This window comes from Pelophylax lessonae (genome assembly GCF_965119305.1).
Source record: "Pelophylax lessonae genome assembly, chromosome: 2".
Taxonomy (NCBI): domain Eukaryota; kingdom Metazoa; phylum Chordata; class Amphibia; order Anura; family Ranidae; genus Pelophylax; species Pelophylax lessonae.
Genome location: NC_138769.1, coordinates 628,981,589 through 629,004,371, shown reverse-complemented (window position 1 = coordinate 629,004,371; position 22,783 = coordinate 628,981,589). Strand labels below are relative to the sequence as shown.

Below are 22,783 nucleotides of genomic sequence, written 5' to 3'. Positions count from 1 at the left end.
ATGAAGACATGGGGTAATAGGTGTCTGTCTGATGGAAAAGTTTTATTTGCACTTAGAATGAAGACATGAGGTAATAGGTGTCTGTCTGAGGGAAAAGTTTTATTTGCCCTTGGAATGAAGACATGGGGTAATAGGTGTCTGTCTGAGGGAAAAGTTTTATTTGCCCTTGGAATGAAGACATGGGGTAATAGGTGTCTGTCTAAGGGAAAAGTTTTATTTGCCCTAGGAATGAAGACATGGGGTAATAGGTGTCTGTCTGAGGGAAAAGATTTATTTGCCCTTGGAATGAAGACATGTGGTAATAGGTGTCTGTCTGAGGGAAAAGTTTTATTTGCCCTTGGAATGAAGACATGGGGTAATAGGTGTCTGTCTGAGGGAAAAGTTTTATTTGCCCTTGGAATGAAGACATGGGGTAATAGGTGTCTGTCTGAGGGAAAAGTTTTATTTGCACTTGGAATGAAGACATGGGGTAATAGGTGTCTGTCTGATGGAAACGTTTTATTTGCCCTTGGAATGAAGACATGGGGTAATAGGTGTCTGTCTGAGGGAAAAGTTTATTTGCCCATGGAATGAAGACATGGGGTAATAGGTGTCTGTCTGAGGGAAAAGTTTATTTGCCCATGGAATGAAGACATGGGGTAATAGGTGTCTGTCTGATGGAAAAGTTTTATTTGCACTTAGAATGAAGACATGGGGTAATAGGTGTCTGTCTGATGGAAAAGTTTTATTTGCCCTTGGAATGAAGACATGGGGTAATAGGTGTCTGTCTGAGGGAAAAGTTTATTTGCCCTTGGAATGAAGACATGGGGTAATAGGTGTCTGTCTGAGGGAAAAGTTTTATTTGCCCTTGGAATGAAGACATGGGGTAATAGGTGTCTGTCTGAGGGATAGGGTGATGGCTCGCACTATGTGCGCATATACATTTACACATCTCCCGAGCTAGCTGTCTATAGCGGTCATGTGACAGCTGGTCACGTGGGCGGCGGCAGGGGGCGGGTTCTCTAGGTTGCTCATCCTGAGGTCACGGTGCTGTGATTGGTTGGTTCCCGGCTGTAGCGGATGTAAGTGCCCGTGTAGCTGGACAGTTCTGCCGTCACTTCTGTAGGAGAGGCCGGGGATTCAGTGGGGCCTCCTGATTATATATGTCTGAGGCGATCTAATGATCATGTCTCCTCTATGTGCAGCGGTTATCCATGGCTTTGTACTTTGTTTAGATGACTTTTATTTCAGTAGAAATGTGAGCAGTGTATAGTGGGGGGCAGTGCTGTTTTCTCCATCCATGAGAAGCAGTTTTGTATTGTACAGTGTATGGTAACCTTGTGTGAGCAGGCTGCACTCTGGAGAACAGCCATTGTTTGGGTAGAGTAATTCTTGTATACCTAATAGGTCAGGGCTGACACATTTTCTTTGAGTCTAGAAGCCAGCTAAAAGAGTTAGGAGCCAGTCTTTTAAATCAGCTGGTGGGTGCCCAGAAAAAAAAGAGAGAGAAAAATGGAAAGAGGATAGAGAAAAAAAGAAAGGGAGAGGAGGGGGAGGTAGAGAAGGGGAGTGGGAGAGCAAGGGGGAAGGGTCGTAGGAGACGGGGAGAACGAGGGAGAGATGGGGGGGGGGGGGAGTAGGAGAGGGAGAGAGGGGGGGTGGGAAAGGAGAGATAGATGGAGAGGGAGGGGGGTAGGAGATGGGGGGAGGGAGAAGGGGAGAGGGAGGGGGGGCAAGAGAAGGGGAGATAGAGGTGGGATAGAAGAGAGGGGGTGTTGGAGAAGTGGAGATTTAGAGGGTGGGAGAGATAGGGGGGTGGGAGATTTAGGGGGATTTGAAGGGGGGTGGGAGATCAAGGGAGAGATAGGGGATAGAAGGGGGGTGGGAGAAGGGGAGCTCGAGGGAGATATAGGGGGTGGGAGAAGGGGAGATAGGGGGATAGAAGGGGGGGGGTGAGAAAGAAAAAAAGAGGGAGAGAGTGAGTGTCTCAGTCAGATTTGTATATGTACAGTGAGGTCCCCTCCGCTCTATAGTGTGTACAGAGGAATCCTCTGGATTCCAGCACTCTACACCCTCATCACATACACCCAGAAAATGGCCTGCTCTGCTCCCCCACACACCTGTCTATAGAGGGGGGTTCTCCCACACCTGGCCAATTAAAGGTAAACTGTGCCCCCCAACTATTTGTAGGTGGTGCCCTTCCCTCAGCCATGGCAGGATGGGCTCAGTCTGCATTCCCACCTCCCCCAGGGGCTAAGGAAGCAGTGACACGCAGGCAGGTTGGAGCAGAGGGATGGGGAGCGGCTGTCGCATGAAATTCTGTGCAGAGCCCAGGGCCGGCACACCATTCCCCCGTCTCACACACCGCTCAGCCACGGACCTGGCACTGTTACCCGATGTCAAATAGATGTGTGACGGGGGACTGCAACAAGGAGGCTGACAGTGGCAGAAGTCGAGCAGTGCATCCTATGGATGTGCTGAAAGTGGAGAAGAGGCAGCCAGCTCTGATTGGTCAGCGCCATTCATGTGACGGTGCTGACCAATTAGAATACCTCTTGTCCTTACACTGAGAAGTATGGATAGGAGCTGGCGGGGGATTTCAAATCTCTGGATCAGCGACGCGGCGTCCTGATGCCTGACAGCAGACAGCTGAAATCCTAGGCGCCCAGAATCAGTTTCTAGTGACCAATGCGACCTGGCACATGGGATTGGTGGAGCCCTGCAGTAGGTTAATAGGCTCCTGTCTAAATTGGCCCTAGTATATGAATGGGAGTTAGAGACTAGGAATGGGCTCTGGTGTTTTTGAGTGCCCACGTGCCTGATCCCGCAAGCTAGGCGACACTGCACTCTGCTAATCACAGGCAGTGAGACATTTCCTGATCCGCAGCTGCAGAGATCAGGAAATGTCTCAGTGCCTGTGATTGGCGTAGTGCAGTGCCCGCTTTCTGGCGGGATCAGGCACGTGGGCACTCAAACATGCCCAAGCCCATCTGTATTAGGTATCTTAGATTGTAAGCTCCTTGAGGGCAGGGACTGATGTGAATGTATAATATATATGTAAAGTACTGTATAAATGACTGTATTAATAATAATAATGTGTATGTCAGGCTGCTAGATGGGTGAGAGTGTGCAGGACATCCATTCACCGCTCTGCTGAAGGCAGGGATGACACCTTTCAGAATGCGTTGCTTTAACAACTTCAATACTGGGCATTTTTACCCCCTTCCTTCTCAGGCCAATTTTCAGCTTTCAACGCGTCACACTTTGAATAACAATTGTGCTTTCATGCTACACTGTACCCATATGAAATTTTAATATATATCTTTTTACACAAATAGAGCTTCCTTTTTGTGGTATTTGATCACCGCTGGGTTTCTTTTTTTTTTTAAAGTTTTGAATTTAGATTTGAGTTTAAATTTTGTAAAATTTTCTCCTTCATTAATGACGTGGTTGTGATAGGCAAGCACTGATGAGCAGGCACTGATGGGTACTGACTGGCATCACTGATGAGCAGGCACAGACTGGCATCACTGATTGGTGCCACTGATGGGCACTGATTGGTGTCACTGATGAGCACTGCTGGGGCTGCACTGATGATCAGTGCCCTGATTACCTGTACAAGTCTCCCCTGTGAGAAGATGCTGCTGATCAGCTCTCCTTTCCTCTCACTCCGTCAGTGTGAGGCGAGGAGAGCTGATCAACGGCACTTATGTGATTGCACACAGCCAATCACATGGATAAAGTGCCGCGTCATCAGCTCTTTACTGATATCGTGGTCACGCCGTGTCCTTGGATCGCCGCGCTGCGCGCCCCTGCGAGGATGTGAGAGAGCAGTGACACTGGGCCGACATCATATGATGTCATCCCAGAACAAGAGGGGATCCCGCTCGCTGTCTTTTTACTATACAACGGGCGGGAGGTGGTTAAAAGCTGAACTAAACCCTCCCGTCCTTTACAGCAAGGAAGCTGCCATCTTCACCTCTGTTTGCTCTGCAATTGTCATGGTGCTGCACATGTGACCAGTTATGACACCAGCTAATTCATGGCTTGACAGTTTTGTTGAGACAACGGGGCATGCCTTGAATGTAACTGCTTTTTGAAACCGGTAAATCAATGCATTTTAGTTCCGCTTTAATGCATTTTCGTGCGTTTTGGCGATTCTTTGTTGGGATCTGTCAGCCAATAAAATCTTGAACACACTTGAAGTTGCTATAGGAGCAGTTGCCATGTGCTAGAAATGTATGTGTTTTATGCGCTGTCATTGCCATCATTAGGACATACAACACCCATTGAAGCACTTTTCACCCACACCTTGTTTGCATGTCAATGCGGTAGTGCACAGGTATGTATCTTAATTCTCCATGGAAGCAGTATTAAACCCAAAAGCAAACATTTATTATATTGCAGCTTATCAATTCCTACAGTAGATGCGATGGCTGCATTGGTTTTCTTTTCCAGGCTTCTCTCACACAGAGCGTTTAAAAATGCTCCCGAAACCAATACTTTGCGGTGAGATTTGCGTCTATACAAAATAAATGGGCGCAAGTTGCATTGAAAAAAAATTGCATGCGATTTGAACTGGAATACAGTGCTATTTCTGTCTGAATCGCATACAGTTTCCCGCACCCCTCCCGTGTGAACCCAGGCTTGTGATTTTAGTGTGTGGGGAAACCTCCCTGCATGGCGGGTTCCACCAGCTCTGGCCTCCGATCTGACTGTGGACGGCTGCCGGTTGGTCTTCTGCTAACTCTTTCATAGCTTTATTCCCCGTATGTCCTGCGGCTCTCTCCCCCCAGCCTGACATTCTGGACTACAGGGATTTTAATTGGTCAGCACCATCACATGGATGGTGCTGACCAGTCAGAAGCTGTCTAGCCCGTACTGTTAGCCCTGCAAGGAGAGGAGAGAAAGCTGTGGGGGTTTCAAATCCCCGGATCGGTAAAGTTGCTTTTCCGTGTCTGACAGGGGGGGGGGGGATCATGGCAATCTGGTACAGCGGGACCGGGGGGGAGGGGGGTGCAGTGAATGGTTGGAACCGCTGGGGGGGGGGGGGGTAGAGCCACTGGAGATGCGTGGAACAAAGCCATGGGAAAGGCAGGAGGAGCCCAAGCCCAAACCTGTCCTGCAGGAAGGTTTCCCTCACCACTCCTGACCTCTGAAAACCACCTTAAAATCATTATGTTCACACAGGAGCAGTGTGGGAAACCGATGCGATTTGGACAGGAATCGTACCTCATTTCTGTTCAAATCACATGAAATTCTTTGCAATGCGATTTGCAGCCATTCATTTTGTATGGACCCATATCGCACTGCAAGGTATCGGTACTGGTACTCTCGGATAAAAAAAAAAAAGTATACAGTATAAAAAGAATACTATATTTATCCTTGGCATTAAACCTCACCCACTAAAAATGTACATACAGTATGCACATTATAACATAGTTTTCTTTTTGCTAAAAATCACACAACTTTCACCCATGTGTGAATCTTGGTTATAGATCGACTCCTATAGAATCCTGTAGGGTCTGCCTGGTGGAATATCTATAGCTGCAAGAAAAAGTATGTGAACCCTTTGGAATGATATGGATTTCTGCACAAATTGGTCATAAAATGTGATCTGATCATCATCTAAAGCCTCGTACACACGCACCGATTGTTGGCCGTAAATTTACGGCCAACGTCCAATTGGCCGATTGTCGGCTTGTTAGTATGATGCTTCCAACAACCGACTGCCGACTTTTCGGCCGAACAAAATCTGGTGTGCAGGCTATAACATTTTTGTTGGCCGTCAACACAACGGCCGATTGTTCGTCAGTCAGTACAGATTTCGGCAGACAAAAATCAGATGAGCAAGACTGGGCATGCTCAGAGAAGAAAAAACACACGGAAAGTAAACCAGCACATGACATCACTTCTGAAGTTGGTTGTTGTTGGCTGAAAAAATTTGTGTGCAGTCTAGAGCAGTGGTTCTCAATTCCGGTCCTCGGGACCCACTAACAGGCCAGATTTTAAGTATTACCTTGGGGGATGCAGACTAGAATACTGCAATCACTGAGCAGCAAATGAGATCACCTGTGATGTAATTTAGTTATCTTGCAAACCTGGCCTGTTGGTGGGTCCCGAGGACCGGAATTGAGAACCACTGGTCTAGAGCACATTTCAACCAACACAACAACACTGGACAAAAGTCGGCCAACAATCGGTGCGTGTGTACGAGGCTTAAGTCACAATAGACAATCAGTCTGCTTAGGCCCCGTTCACATTGCAGCGACCCGACTTTGCCGGGCGACCTCACAGGTCGCGGCGCGCTGCTCGCCCCGCGACCTCGGAGCGGCCGGCACGGACTTCATAACATTGAAGTCTATGCAGGTCGCTCCGAGTCGCCCCAAAGAAGCTCCGGTCCCTTTTTCTAAGTCGGATCGACTTGTGTCGCTCCTATTAGAACGGGTCCATAGCTTCTGTATGGCAGGCGACCTGTGAGGCGGCCAGGTCGCCTTACAGGTCGCCCCAGTGTGAACGGGGGCTTAAACTAATAACACACAAAGAATGAAATGTTGCCAAGTTTTTATTGCACACACCATGTAAACATTCACAGTGCAGGTGGAAAAAGTATGTGAACCCTTGGATTTAATAACTGGTTGAACCTCCTTTGGCAGCAATAACTTCAACCAAACGTTTCCTGTAGTTGCAGATCAGACGTGCACAATGGTCAGGAGTAATTCTTGACCATTCCTCTTTACAGAACTGTTTCAGTTCAGCAATATTCTTGGGATGTCTGGTGTGAATCGCTTTCTTGAGGTCATGCCACAGCATCTCAATCGGGTTGAGGTCAGGACTCTGACTTGGGCCACTTCAGAAGGCATATTTTCTTCTGTTGTTGATTTACTTCTATGCTTTGGGTCATTGTCCTGTTGCAACACCCATCTTTTGTTGAGCTTCAGCTGGTAGACAGATGGCCTTAAGTTCTCCTGCAAAATGTATTGATAAACTTGGGAGTTCATTTTTCCTTCGATGATAGCAATCTGTCCAGGCCCTGACGCAGCAAAGCAGCCCCAAACCATGATGCCCCCACCACCATACTTCACAGTTGGAATGAAGTTTTGATGTTTGTCTGCTATGCCTCTTTTTCGCCACACATAGTGTTGTGTGTTTCTTCCAAACAACTCAACTTTGGTTTCATCTGTCCACAGAATATTTTGCCAGTACTGCTGTGGAACATCCAGGTGCTCTTGTGCAAACTGTAAACGTGCAGCAATGTTTTGTTTGGACAGCAGTGGCTTCCTCTGTGGTATCCTCCCATGAAATCCATTCTTGTTTAGTGTTTTACGTATTGTAGATTCGCGAACAGGAATGTTAGCATTTGCCAGTGACTTTTGTAAGTCTTTAGCTGACACTCTAGGATTCTTCTTCACCTCATTGAGCAGTCTGCGCTGTGCTCTTGCAGTCATCTTTACAGGACGACCACTCCTAGGGAGAGTAGCAGCAGTGCTGAACTTTCTCCATCTATAGACAATTTGTCTTATGCCACATACACACGTGCAGATTATCTGAAGACTTTTGTCTTCAGATTTACCTTTTCTATGTAGTGCAAGGGCCTGCCGGATTGCATACAAATTGAAAGTGTTTAGGTTTGACCTCATATTATATGGTTTTGGTAAGTCTGCAGACAAGTCTTCAGATAATGTGCACGTGTGTATGGGGCATTACCGTGGACTGATGAACAGCAAGGCTTTTGGAGATATTTTTATAACCCTTTCCAGCTTTATGCAAGTCAATAATTCTTAATCGTAGGTCTTCTGAGAGCTCTTTTGTGCGAGGCATCATTCACATCAGGCAATGCTTCTTGTGAAAAGCAAACCCAGAACTGGTGTGTTTTTTATAGGGCAGGGCAGCTGTAACCAACACCTCCAATCTCATCTCATTGATTGGACTCCAGTTGGCTGACATCTCACTCCAATTAGCTCTTGGAGATGTCATTAGTCTAGGGGTTCACATACTTTTTCCACCTGCACTGTGAATGTTTACATGGTGTGTTCAATAAAAACATGGCAACATTTCATTCTTTGTGTTATTAGTTTAAGCAGACTGTGATTGTCATTAATGTATCATTGCTCAGTAGCACTCCTATGTAAATTATTGTATTCTTGCATCCATCCCAATCAAAATAGGAAAAACCTGGAAAGCACCACCTAAAAGGAGGATCTTCCAGAAAAACGGGGGAGAGGGGATGTTTTTGATGCTTAGTGTTAAGCCCCGTACACACGTACCGATCGTCGGCCGAACAATCGGCCGTCTTTTGTCCAGGGCCGTCTTGTCTGTTGAAAAGTGCAAAAGACTGCACACGAATTTTGTCGGCCAACAACAGCCGACTGCAGAAGTGATGTCATGTGATGGTTAACTTTCCTTGTCTTTTCTTTTCTGAGCATGCTCAGTCTTGCAAATCTGCTGTCTGTCGGCCGAAATCTGTACTGACTGGCGAACAATCGGGCGTTCTGGTGTCGGCATACAAAAATTTTAATGCTTGCACGACAGATTCTGTTCAGCCGAAAGTGCGCTGTCGGCTGTCGGAAGCATCATACTAACAAGCCGAAAATCGGTACGTGTGTACGGGGCTTTAGAGCCGGTTCACATAGGAGCGACCCGACTTGCCAGGGCGACCTGTGAAGTCGCGGTGCACAGCACGCACCGCTACCTCGGAGCGGCATGCACAGACTTCATATCATTGAAGTCAATGCAGGTCGCTCCAGGTCGCCCCAAAGTAGCACAGGACCCTTTTTCTAAGTCGGAGCGATGTGTGTCGCTCCTATTAGAACGGGTCCTGTGCTAATCTATGGCAGGCCACTTGTCAGGCGACCAGGTCGCCTGACAAGTCGCCCCAGTGTGAACCGGCTCTCAAAGAAAAATGTGAAGCAAAAGGTATAAATAAAACGTACCAAACTTTATTTACACAATTAGTACACAAAAAAATGTTGTACTAATTTTGTAAATAAAGTTTGGTACATTTTATTTATACCTTTTGCTTGAGGCCCCGTTCACATAGGGGCGATGCTACTTCGCGCCGCGACCTCGGAGCGGCCGCCACGGACTTCATAACATTGAAGTCTATGGCGGTCGCCTCCTGGTCGCCCCAAAGAAGCTCCGGACCCTTTTTCTAAGTCGGAGCGACTTGTGTCGCTCCTATTAGAACGTGTCCGCAGCTTCCCTATGGGAGGCGACCTACGGCGACCTGTGAGGCGACCAGGTCGCCTTAGTGTGAACAGGGAATCACATTTTTCTTTAACACTAAGCATCAAAAACATCCCCTCTCCCCCGTTTTTCTGGAAGATCCTCCTTTTAGGTGGTGGTTTCCAGTTTTTTTTCTAGACTGTGATTGTCTATGTTGTGACTTAGATGATGATCAGATCACATTTTATGATCAATTTGTGCAGAAATCCATATCATTCCAAAGGGTTCACATACTTTTTCTTGTGATCATCTCCTTTGTATTCAGCCTTGCCGGGGGTTGGAAAGACTTTAAAATGTACCAGAGGGTAAGTGGTAGAAAAACATCTTTGTCCAAAGGTTCTTGGATTTATCTAAATAAAATGTGTTTAATAATATTAATATTTTTTTGTAGGATGTCGCTGTGTAGGATTCACTTGAAGAAACTTGTTTGTCAAGCTGCAAATCAAGGACTATATTCCTGTGAAAGACACCTTCGATTTTTCAGCCAGTGGTTCAGGGTACAGAGTCCTCAGCCATGGAACCCTGTGGCATGTGTGCAGACAGGAGCGCTGGTGGCTGGAGTAAGATTCAACTGTACGGCTAATCAGGAGCCAGGAGGACAGCCCATTAGAAAGAAAAAAGAAAACCCTAATGCTAAAAAGGTTATTGGAAATGTGGGAAGGTTAATCCCTTATAATTATATCCAAGTGATAAGTGAAAATGGAGAGGACATGGGAAAGATGAGCAGAAATAAAGCAATTCAGATCATGGAAGAGCGTGACCTCAAACTGGTGGTGTTCAGAGAAAATGCTGATCCTCCAATCTACAGATTGATAACCGGCAAACAGCTCTTTGAAGAGCAGACCAAGCTAAGGGAGAAGCAGAAACTCTCCTCTGGCCCCAGTAAGTATTCTACAAGTAAATCCACATTTACCATTAAAAGTTTGCAGACTAAATCTAAAGTGTATATAAAGCCACAACCTTATATTTCTTTTACATTTTGGATAGCGTTGGATAAAGGTTTTAACCATTACTCTTTATTTGTTCTGCCTGTGCCCCAATGAACAGGTCTCCTTTCATTTCATGTCCTGTAAACACAACAGCAAGTAAGGGAAATCTCCTCCAAGACAGGTGTCTCCATTTTCTGGTGTGAAGGAAATCTCAAAAAGTTGTAAACTCCCTTTCAGGACTTTTTCACACGTGTTGCAGTGATTGGCATTTTTCTGCGCCATTGTTTTTTTTTTTTTTTTTATTTAAAGGTATGCAATAAAAAGACAATACAGGGATCACAAACAGTACAATGTAACTTCCATCATGAATCATAAGGTTACAGAACACAGAATGTTAGAGGTGGCAGTCTTAACCGCTTGCCGACCGCTGCACGACTATTTACTGCAGCGGTCAGCCCCTCACAGGCAAAGCGATGTAGTACTACGTCGCTAGCCTGTGAGGGTCTCAGGAGCGAGCACGCGCCGCCGGAGGCGTGCTCCCGAGCGGTCACGGACCCCCCCCCCCCCCCCCCCCGCGCGCGTGACCGGCGGACCCAATCGTCCGCCGGTCACTCGCGATCGTCCGTGGAGAGGGAGAAAGGCAGGCGGCTAATGTAAACAAGCCGCCTGTCGTTCTCCCCTGTGTAGGAATAGTGATCATACGGTTCTACTATGTAGGACCGTTGATCACTGTTCCTACACCTCAAGCCACAGCCAATCACACACATAACCCCTCCCTCTCAAAAAAAAGTTAACCCCTTCACTGCCAGTGTAATTTTACAGTAACAGTGTATATTTATAGCACTGATTACTGTAGTAATGTCACTGGTAACCCCAAAAATGTCAGTCAAGGGTCCGATCTGTCCTCCACAATGTCGCAGTACACCAAAAAATCGCAGATCGCCGCCATTACGCGTTAAAAAAAAAAACAACAAAAATTACAAAAATCTTTCCCTTTGTTAGTAAACGCAATAACTTTTGCGCAAACCAATCAAAATACGCTTTTTGCGATTTTTTTTTTTTTTTTTTTTTTTTTTTTTTTTTTACCAAACATATGTAGCATAAAACAAATTGGCCGAAAATGTAATTTCATATAAAAATGTGAAAAATATTGTTATTTTTGCAAAATTCACGCTTTTTTTTTGTTTATAGCGCATGATCAAAAAATCGCACAGGTGATCAAATACCACCAAAAGAAAGCTCTGTTTGTGGGAAAAAAAGGACGTCAAATTCGTTTAGGTACAGCGTCGCACGACCGCACAATTGTACATTAAAATCACGCAGTGCCAAATCGCAAAATAGGCCCTGGTCAGGAGGGGGGTAAAATCTTCTGGGGCTTAAGTGGTTAAACAATATTATTATACAAATGTATAAAAAATCAGCGCTTAGGATATACTAGAATCCAAATATGGCTGGCTGCAGCCTACCTCTAGAACTATAATCCTAGGATGTATTGTGAAAAATAAAGGAAAAAGGGGGAGGTGTATGGCGCTGCCTGTGAATTACTACCTAATTAGTTGAAAATTACACTAAGGTGCAACTGTGCAATAAATATGTAAAATGTATAACTCCCATGAGAGTTGTTGATTAATAGTGAAGGTGAATGAAATTAAATGGTGATAGTGATCAAAAAGTAAATCATTAAGTGGTGATAAATAATATAGGTAATATTTTAAAGTGCTTTATGGTCCTGTATAGGACCTAATAATTAGTGTTGAAAAGGAACTCAAGTGAACAAGCTGTAGCTTAGTATAGTGATATATAGTGAAGGACGAATGTGAAAAGTGCTTAAAGATATAAATAATATCACTAGAATTTGCCAATCATATAAATAAGTAAAAATCCCCTATGGATCCTGTTCCAAGGTATGGCTGGATGAAGACAATCTAAAAATTCACAGTATAAAACCAGCAGAGCACCACATATAAACCAATCTATAAATAATCTAAGAGATACGTAATATAAAATTATAAGAACAGCAGGAAACCGCATATAAAACTCAAATATAGGAAGTATATTTGAGTGTCCTGATGACGTCGGACAGACGAAATGCGTAGAGCATCATCACATCACATCCGCCTGGTTGGAACACATATACGGTCTGTGGAACGCACGGCGTCCCGGAAGTGCGCGACCGCTATTGTTTTCTTCCTGCTGATTGATATCGCTCATATTGTGAGTATTATTTTTGATGTAATAAACGGTTTACCAGACAATACTACTCTATGTGAGGCCCTTTTTTCCCCATACATACCCGTGGAGTGCACATGCAAAGTCCAGTAAGACCAGACTCGGGCAGGCTATAGGACATAACTCCAGAGGTACAGGACCGTCCAGGAAAACCAGAGGGGATCCGAAGGCCATGAGAGGCAATAGTGTACCCAAGGCCTGTTATCCCTGCAGGGGTAATTATTTCCGGGGTGCGGTCCTGGGGGTGCGGGGAGCACAGAGTGATCACCTTATTTGGCACCCTTAAAGAGACGTATTGAGGCACCTGCAATGAAGTCACTTTTTTGGGAAATTATCTCTCTTTGCACCGGAGTCACTTGTGAATGTTATATCATCATAGTACTTTCAAATATACTGTGAAAGACATTCTTCTTGATATATTGGACTGCTTATTATTTTTTGGACTATATTTTACTATATTTATTGAGACACTCTGGATATTAATCGCTGCTACTTCCTATATTTGAGTTTTATATGCGGTTTCCTGCTGTTCTTATAATTTTATATTACGTATCTCTTAGATTATTTATAGATTGGTTTATATGTGGTGCTCTGCTGGTTTTATACTGTGAATTTTTAGATTGTCTTCATCCAGCCATACCTTGGAACAGGATCCATAGGGGATTTTTACTTATTTATATGATTGGCAAATTCTAGTGATATTATTTATATCTTTAAGCACTTTTCACATTCGTCCTTCACTATATATCACTATACTAAGCTACAGCTTGTTCACTTGAGTTCCTTTTCAACACTAATTATTAGGTCCTATACAGGACCATAAAGCACTTTAAAATATTACCTATATTATTTATCACCACTTAATGATTTACTTTTTGATCACTATCACCATTTAATTTCATTCACCTTCACTATTAACAACTCTCATGGGAGTTATACATTTTACATATTTATTGCACAGTTGCACTTTAGTGTAATATTATTTACAAGTCCCATGAAAAGTGTAATTAAACCATATTGTAATCCCAAAAATATAACGTAGGGAGAGTGAACACCGAAGACCTATAACCATAGTACCAGGGGTGAGGGGAAAGTCCCACCGGGATCTATCTATCTACCAGCAAGGACCCCCCGTGCCACCCTGTACGCAAAATGAAGAACCAACAAACGAGTTGACTTTCTTAACCGGATATACATACCCATGGAGCACTTTTGCGTTTATTAAAAGGAATGAAATGGCACATACTTGCCCAAAAAAGAAACACAGGGGAAGATGTGGGAAGTGGAGAGGCCGGGTTGAAGATGGGGAGAGAAAAAAAAAGGGGGGGGGGGTACTCCCCTGCCGCTGCGAGCCTAAAACCCTGCCGCTCCGCCATGAGCAGGGTTCCACTAGACATATGCCGGTTTTCGGTAATTCGATATATCGCGGTATTGCATAGCCACGGTATTGTTATTGTGGCATTTTTAAAATACCGAGTTTATCTGCTCCTGGGTCTGACTTGTGAATTGATACATTTCAGTGAGCTGGATGACTCATTCACTCACACAGCTCTCCCAGTAACTATAAACAAAAATGTTTACATTGTATCTTTTCCTTCCCTCTGCCAGGGAGAAAGGAAGTTTAACCTCTTAAAGACTGGACCTTTTTCTGACACTTGTTGCTTGCAAGTTAAAATCAGTTTTTTTTTGCTAGAAAAGTACTTAGAACCCCAAACATTTTATATATATTTTTTAGCAGAGACCCTACAGAAAAAAAATGGCGATTGTTGTAATATTTTATGTCACACTGTATTTGCGCAGCAGTCTTTCAAACGCAATTAATAGACTTTAATGAATAAAAAAAAAAAAAAAACGTAACAGTAAAGTTATCCCAATTTTTTTTTTTTTGTTACACAGAGAATCGTGATCTTTATTCCAAGCTAAAAAATCGTGATTCTCATTTTGGCCAGAATCGTGCAGCTCTAATATATATATATATATATACACAGTATATATATATATATATATATATATATATATATATATATATATATATATATATATACATACATACACATACACACACACGCATAGCAGCCCACATTACATTATTATATAGCCATCAAGCAGTGTCTGGCCTACCTGGTGATGACTGGTCCTGGCGCTCTGATCCGATGGCCTGGTCTTTAAAGGGGCAAATCCTTGCGATCCAGAAGTGGTTAAACCTGCAGGAGGACCGGTGTTTTTATCTATTAATGACTTTACTATTGCTTTAGGCCTGGTTCACATGTATGCGGGTTGGCGGTTCACATGTATGCGGGTTGGCGGTTCACATGTATGCGGGTTGGCGGTTCACATGTATGCGGGTTGGCGGCCCACATTTGCACAGGCATAGCAGCCCATTGATTTGAACGGGCTGCTATGCCCTCATTTTCCGCAGAAAAAAGGTGCATGCAGCATTTTTTTTAAATTCAGTGGCCTTGAAATCCATCCTGCTTTTGCACCATGCGACTAACCTGCAGTTCCTGCTCTGGCAAGCTTTCTGCATTTTTTGTAAACGTGGGCACGGCATTTAAAAACAGTTTGCGTGTGCAGCAAAGGCAGGTAAGTCGCATGGTGCAAAAGAAGGATGGATTTCATGGCCACTGCATTTTTTTAAATTCTGTATTTCAGCTGAAAACGCAGGCATAGCAGCTCAAGCCCATTCACATCAATGGGCTGCTATGCCTGTGCAAATGTGGGCCCCCAACCCGCATACATGTGAACCGCCAACCCGCATACATGTGAACCACCAACCCGCATACATGTGAACCAGGCCTAAAGCGATAGTAAAGTCATTTATAAACAACACCTCCTTCAGGTTTAACCACTTCTTGACCACAAGGATTTGCCCTCTTAATGACCAGGCCATCGGATCGGAGCCGAGCGCCAGGACCAGTTATCACCAGTTAGGCCAGACACTGCTTGATGACCTATTTTAGGCCTGGTTCAGAGTCTGTACTGACTGACTATATAATAATGTGCATAAGTGAACCAAAGCCCCTAAATTCAGCAATGAAATTGAAGTGAGGTGGAAATTTAATAATTTAAATTTAATAATAGAATACCGTGATAATACCGTATACCGTGGCAAAACCTTAATCAATTAATCGCAGCATGAAAATCTGATACCGTCACAAGCCTAGGTTCCACTAAAACCATTGTTTTCTATGTGCCCTCTTCACACTTCAATGCAGCTGGAGGTGTGGCACAGTGAGCTGCGGTAAAATGCAGACAAGTAGATTTTACTGCAGCACACAGGAAGGCACCACATATCACCGCACAACAGAGAAGACATGAATGAAGTGTCATTCTGTGCACCTCAAAGTTAAAAAAAAAAAAAAGTAAACAGTGCGGAAATTGCTGCAATAAAAAAGACTGCTGCCAACCTGCTAAAATGGAGCGTTTAGAGTGCAAGCAGTGTGAACAAGTCCTCAGTCCCAGTTACGAGTGAATCTCCCCAACTGGGGATCAGACAGCAATAAAAACCTGATGGGTGTTCTAATCTTTCTATACTATACCCAAAACTATTTGTTCTAAGATATATTTTTAAGGAAAACCATACTGATGTCAGCTGGCTTTACAGATGTTTCCTTCTGAAAATGCTTGTTTCCTGGATATCATGCTGATTTAACACTTTCCAATGCACAGGTCTGTTTTTTTGTTTTGGTGACAGGCTCTCTTTAAAGGGCTAGTTCTACTCCACTGCACATTACCAACAAAATCTACCATGCATTCAAGCATTTCCAGCTCATTACATACCACTGCTCTCTATTTTCCTCTCCATTTCCATAGGCTGTGCAAGACTTGTCAGCAAAGACTAACAGGTAGTCTAAATGGCAGGGTGAGCCAGAGGTTAACATGCGCCCCCAATGGATTGCTTTGGCTCATTCAAAATGAGTGCATGCACTGTGCGCTCTTTTTCCCTTTAGCAGCAGCTGTCACACATCCCTGACTATAGCTGCTTCTGCCAGAGGGAGAGAGAGAGTGGACTGTGCTTGCACGCAGTCTGAAAGAGCCCCACTAGGGGGCAGATGCCTAACCTCTGGCCCATCCTGCTGTCCAGGCAATGAGTCTGTCACCAACTAAAAAAAGCAGCTCTGTGCATTAGAAAGCCATTGGAATTGATTTACTAAAACTGGAGAGTGCAGAATCTGGTGCAGATGTGTATAGAAACCAATCTCAATTCTCAATCAGTTTCCAGGTGTTTTTTCTGTTTGTAAAAGATTAGAATACAAAAGCTCAGCGGGAGGGATTCCCCCATCAACACTGACTGTGTTGATGTGGGAATTGAGCGATTGTCTTTTCTGCAACCAGGAAAGATCTGTGGCCTGCCTTTACTCTTTAAATAACCTAATTCTTACAGCAATATACTAAAACATTTGGTTACAGTAGTAGTGATTCCCCAACACTTGTGAGCTAAAGGTTTATGTGCAGGACCTAAAGGAAGGTTGAAATAAATATTGGAAAAATTGCAGAATACACAAAACTGGTGAAAGCAAGCATCCCACTTTGGTATCAGTATGCCTGTAAATGACTTGTTGTGACGGCCCCAGAACTTCACTGTTAGTTCCTTAGAGTGATGGGTGACTTTTATATGCAGTGGTGAGGCACAGGGTGTTGGCCACATGTCAACTTTCTTCACTTGGGATTGGCATCATGGAGCACCCCTTGTTACCCAGCTATTCAGTATTAAATGTATTTTCTCTATCGCTCATTGACAGACGTAGTCTTCTTGATTCTCAAGAGCTGGGTTATGTTGTCTCCGCAGGAGTAGGACTAGGCAGAAAGACAAAACGTTCTGGCTCCACCTTAGGGGCAGTCCCTGAGGGTATATCCTCCCTCTCTCTGCTACAGGGAATCAGTTTTTTTCTGTCTAGTCAGGAGTAAGGACCTAAGTTCCTTGCTGGGATCTTTTGGTCCTGGCAAGACTTTTTTCTTTAAGAAAAATACATTTTTTAGGTAGTTTTTCTCCAGTGTTTTTCCTGTGAGATCTTCAAGCAAAAATGCCGGACTGGGCGACACTTGTGGTCACCCCAGCCGGCCTACGAGCGCGCGCAGACCATGGCATTGCGCTTGGTCGGCCGCGACACATTCAAGTAAGTATGCGGGGCCGGGCGACGGGCTGGATGTTGAGATCCAGTGGTCACCCCGGTTTCTGCCTACGAGCGCGTGCAGACCAGAGCTCCGCGCTGGGTCGGCCGCGACGGAGTCCCAGTGGAGGGACTGACCTTGCGAGTTAAAAGTCTCGCTTGGACACCAGGAACCAGAGAGTCGAGGCGTCCGGAGTGGTCCACAAACCCCCACCCCGGTGGAGAGGGTATTGTGAAGAGAGGGTGCCTGTCGGTTCGGTATGGTGAGTAAACGTCCCCTTTTTTTCTTTCCTCGTTATGAGGCAGTATATATTATGGGCCCCTCCATATATGGTCAGTATATATCTGATACTTACAAGTCCCCCTTGTAATACAGCATGTGTTTGTGGGAAGTGGACTTGGTTTGAGAGCTAACACTCTACCCAGCAGACTGTAACATTACAGCAGACATAGGAGGTATAATCCTACCTTATTTGTAGTGTATCTCCTGTAGATCCATATATCGCCTCTTAGCAGAGATGCAGGTGGATGTGCTGGGAAAACGATTTCGGCGGTCCGCCGCCATTTTGCCGTAGACCAAGTGCATGTATGTCCTCAGGTCACGCCGGCCGCCATGTTTTTGGAGTCTTATGTCTCTTCTATGGGGGCGGCCATGTTTCGTGAGCCCAGCTACCTCGTGGAGAGCTGGGAACGCCGGAAGGCGTACACAGGGGGCGGAGCCACGTCCTTCTACCCGGGAAAAAGCAACAGCTCCTTCCAGTCTGTAAAAGACAGACGCTGACTGCAGTTGGTTGGAAACTTCACTGCATCGGTTGGTGAGCCTTGGGGGTCCCTCTCTCTCTCTGTGGGATCGAGAAGCAGGTACTCTGAGGGGCGCTATTGCGCTAGGGGGAGACACACAAAAAAAAAAAAAAAAAAAAGTTTTTTTGTTTTGCTGGCAAAGGTGTCCTGAATTAACATGGACCCTGCCACTCATATATCTCCTCCGGATCCCCTCGAGGGGTCTGCAGGATCCTCCAGCACCCCACTGACAATTGAATCATTGTCAGCTATTATGGAAACTTTTGTGTCCCGGGTGGAAGTGGCTTGTCAGGGACAGGGCGCAAGAAAGCGACCCCCGCCTAACCCCTTATTATCTGAAACCTCGGATTCAGACTCTGAGCCTATTTCTGCAGTTGCAGGTACTTCATCTGGGATTGGTGTCTCGGGTCCTGTCTCTTCAGACAGCGAGGAGGATGTTTCGGCATCCGCCATAGCCCGAGAGGAAGCGTTGGTAAACGCACTCATTGTATCTGTTCAAGAAACCTTAAGGTTACAGGGTATTCCATCGGAAATAGCTGAAACTGAAATCCCTTTTGGGACTAAAAAACGCATCAAAGTGGCGAAGGTTTTTCCATTGCCCAAATGTTTTGGCAATCCAATCGAAGAAGAATGGCGTCTGCCAAAACGCACTTTTACTATTTCTAAACGCATTGACAGGCGTTATCCGTTTGAGGAAACCCTCATTAAGAAATGGACAGAACCACCTGTGGTGGATTCACCAATTGCTAGATTGAATAAAGCCACGGTTATTCCTCTAGAAGACGCTCCGTCTTTTAAAGATCCAGTGGATCGCAAGATAGAAGCTATGTCTCGCACCATGTTTTCCTTGATTGGATCAGCTTTCAGACCTATAATAGCTATTGGTCTGGTTTCGCAGGCTGTAACTGAATGGACCAAATGGTTACGTCGGGACTTAGAAGAGGTCCCTCAGGCGGTATCAGATTTGTTGGAACAAATGATACAGGGGTTACAGTTTGTGTGTGATGCGGCGTTAGACGCCACTCCATTATTGGCGCGAGCATCAGTTTCAGCAGTGGTTCTCAGGCGTACACTGTGGCTAAAAGGTTGGTTAGCCGACCAAGGTTCCAAAAAAGCATTGGCTAATATCCCCTTTTTAGGAGAGCGTCAATTTGGAGCCAACTTAGATGAGATCTCACGGGTGGAAAGAGCACCTTTTTACCGCAAAATTTTAAAGGTAAAGGAACTCGTCAAAGACGAGGGCCTTCTTTTTCTGCTCACAAGAGGTTTTTTCGTCCCGCGGGTGAAAAAACGAAGTCCTCCAAAGCTCCTGCAGGAGGCGTCAGGGGTCGTTGGTCGGGCAAGCAAAAGCCCGCCCCTTCCAGACCTGAAGATAAACCGTCCAAAGCCTGAAGGTGCGCCCCCACCCATAACTGGGGTGGGGGGACGTCTTCGCCGGTTCCCGGATCCATGGCTTTCCAGAATCCCGGACAAATGTGTTTGCGAAGTCATAAGGTCAGGGTACAAGATCGAGTTTCGATCTCTCCCACCGGCGCGATTCTTTCCTTCCAATATCCGACTATCCCCGGATCGTTTAGAAGATCTGCGGAGAGCAGTCACAGATTTACTACAACAAGGAGTGGTAGTCCACGTTCCTTGGACAGAACGGTTTCAAGGGTTTTATTCAAACCTATTTACAATACCCAGGAAAGAGGGCAAAGTGCGTCCAATTCTGGACTTAAGAGCACTCAATTCTTTTGTCAACATAAGAAGATTCAGAATGGAGTCCATTCGCACAGTAGCAGCCTTCCTGCATCCAGGGGATGTCCTAGCGTCCATAGACATCAAGGACGCATATCTTCACATTCCCATTTTCGCAGGACATCAGCGGTTTCTACGCTTTTCCGTAGAAGAGAACCACTATCAGTTTGTGGCGTTACCTTTCGGTCTCGCCACGGCTCCGCGGGTCTTCACGAAGGTGTTGGCCCCAATGTTGGCACTTCTGCGCCAAAGAGGCATATCGATCCTTGGTTACCTAGACGATCTTCTGCTTCATGCAGAGTCTCCTCAGACCTTGCTACAAAACATAGAAATTACTATGATTTCTTTACAGGAATTCGGGTGGCTGGTGAACCAGCAAAAGTCATTTCTGGTTCCCACCCAGAGGCTCGAATATCTGGGTCTAATTCTAGACACAGTCAGGACAAGAGTTTTTCTTCCGGTAGGGAAACTCCGAAAGATTCAATCAGCAGTCCAGTTGTTACTATCCAACAGCTGGTCTTCTCTTTGAACTTGCATGAGGGTTCTGGGGTTGATGGTGGCTTCCTTCGAAGCAGTCCCATTTGCCCAGTCCCATACCCGAATTCTTCAGCAAGAGATTCTTCTCAGATGGAATCGGAATCCGGAATCCCTGGACAATCAGATCCGATTGAGCAAACAGACCAGAGAGTCTCTGGTCTGGTGGCTTCGGTCTCCGATGCTCAGCCAGGGAAGGTAATTTCTGCCAATATATTGGACGACAGTGACCACGGATGCCAGTCTATCCGGATGGGGAGGAATTCTCGGTCAGTTATCTGTCCAGGGACTTTGGTCCCCGGAAGAATCCAGGTTATCGATAAATGTATTGGAACTGAGAGCGATCAGACTTTGTCTGATTCACTGGACCGAGCAGCTCCAGGGCAGCCCGGTTCGGATCCAGTCGGACAATGCCACGGCCGTGGCTTATGTCAATCACCAGGGGGGCACCAAGAGTGTCCGAGCGGCCAAAGAAGTGGCTTGCATTCTTCGCTGGGCGGAACGATTTGTTCCAGCAATCTCTGCGGTGTTCATTCCGGGGGTGGAGAATTGGCAGGCAGATTATCTCAGCCGTCAGACTCTGGATCAGGGGGAATGGTCCCTCCATCCAGACGTTTTCCACCAGTTGTGCCTACGGTGGGGGACCCCGGATGTGGATCTGTTGGCATCACGATTCAACAGGAAAGTTCAGAGATTCGTGGCTCGCTCCCGCGATCCTCTAGCAGAAACCGCAGACGCACTGATCGCCCCGTGGGGGCAATACCAGCTAATGTATGCCTTCCCTCCTCTCGCGTTACTGCCAAGACTTCTTCGCAGGATAGAGGAGGAAGGAATTCCAGTAATTCTGGTAGCTCCGGACTGGCCTCGTCGAGCTTGGTACGCCGACGTGGTCAGACTGGTGGCGGACGTCCCGTGGAGACTTCCTCTCAGGGAGGACCTACTGTCTCAGGGACCGATCTTCCATCCTGCTTTACGATCGCTGGCTTTAACGGCCTGGCTATTGAGACCCAGGTGCTGAAGGACAAGGGATTGTCAGCTTCAGTTATTCCTACTCTAGTTGAAGCAAGGAAAGCGACTTCCAGAAAGATTTATCATCGCACATGGAAGTCCTACATTGCATGGTGTGAACCTTTGGGGTTCCGTCCTCGGTCTTATTCGATTAGTCGAATATTAGCTTTTCTGCAACAAGGGGTTGAGCAGAAACTGGCCTTGAGTACTATCAAGGGTCAGGTCTCAGCATTAGCTATCTTCTTTCAGAAGCCTTTGGCTACTCATTCCTTGGTGCGGAATTTCATCCAGGGGGTGCGACATCTGGCTCCGCCAGTGCACGCGCCGTTACCCCCCTGGGATCTTAATTTAGTGTTGTCGGTTCTTCAGAAACCTCCCTTTGAAGATATTAGGGAGATTCCTCTACCTACGTTGTCCCAGAAGGTGGCCTTCTTGGTGGCTATTACTTCTGCACGCAGGGTGTCAGAACTGGCCGCATTATCTTGTCGTTCACCATATCTGGTGGTTCATAGAGATAAGGTGGTTCTTCGTCCGAATCCATCCTTCCTACCAAAAGTGGTTTCAGAATTTCATCTGAATGAAGAAATTGTGTTACCTTCCCTGTGTCCTAAGCCCAGTCATCCTCGGGAGGTTGTTTTACACTCCTTGGATGTGGTCCGGGCGATCAGGGTATACTTGAAAACGACAGACTCGTTTCGCAAGACGGATTCACTTTTTGTGATCCCAGATGGACCCAAAAAGGGGTTGCCTGCATCTGCCGCGACCATTTCTAGATGGATCAGACAGACGGTAGTACAGGCTTATTCTATTAAGGGTCGGGAGCCCCCGTTCCCTGTTAAGGCGCACTCCACTCGGGCGCTTAGTGCGTCATGGGCCTTTCGCCATCAGGCGTCAGTGGTCCAGGTGTGCAAGGCGGCTACCTGGTCGTCGGTGCATACCTTTACAAAACATTATAAAGTTGATGTAATGGCATCGTCTGATGCCTCGTTTGGCCGCAAGGTTTTGCAGGCCGCAATTTGAGGAGACCAGTGGTCTACCTCGAGGGTTTTTTTCCGTTGGAAATTTTTTTCTTTAGTCTCATTCTTTGTTTATAATGAGCCTTTAAAACTTCTAGTTTGGCACCGGTTGGGCCTTCTAGATTGGATTTGATTTTGTCAATCCCACCCCTCATTTGTGGCACTGCTTCTGGATGTCCCAGCTCTTGAGAATCAAGAAGACTACGTCTGT

The 22,783-nt window shown here is 45.7% G+C and overlaps 1 protein-coding gene across 1 annotated transcript in view; it reads left to right on the top strand.

Moving 5' to 3' along the window:
- The first annotated feature begins 961 nt into the window (after positions 1–961).
- The window catches only part of MTIF3 (mitochondrial translational initiation factor 3), a 33,696-nt gene continuing 11,874 nt past the window's right edge, over positions 962–22,783 (top strand). Inside the window, exons 1-2 of the mRNA XM_082245503.1 lie at positions 962–1,061; positions 9,596–10,086. Coding sequence (XP_082101629.1) covers positions 1,060–1,061; positions 9,596–10,086 — 493 coding nt within the window. The 5' untranslated portion in view covers positions 962–1,059. The remainder of the gene's footprint in view (positions 1,062–9,595; positions 10,087–22,783) is intronic.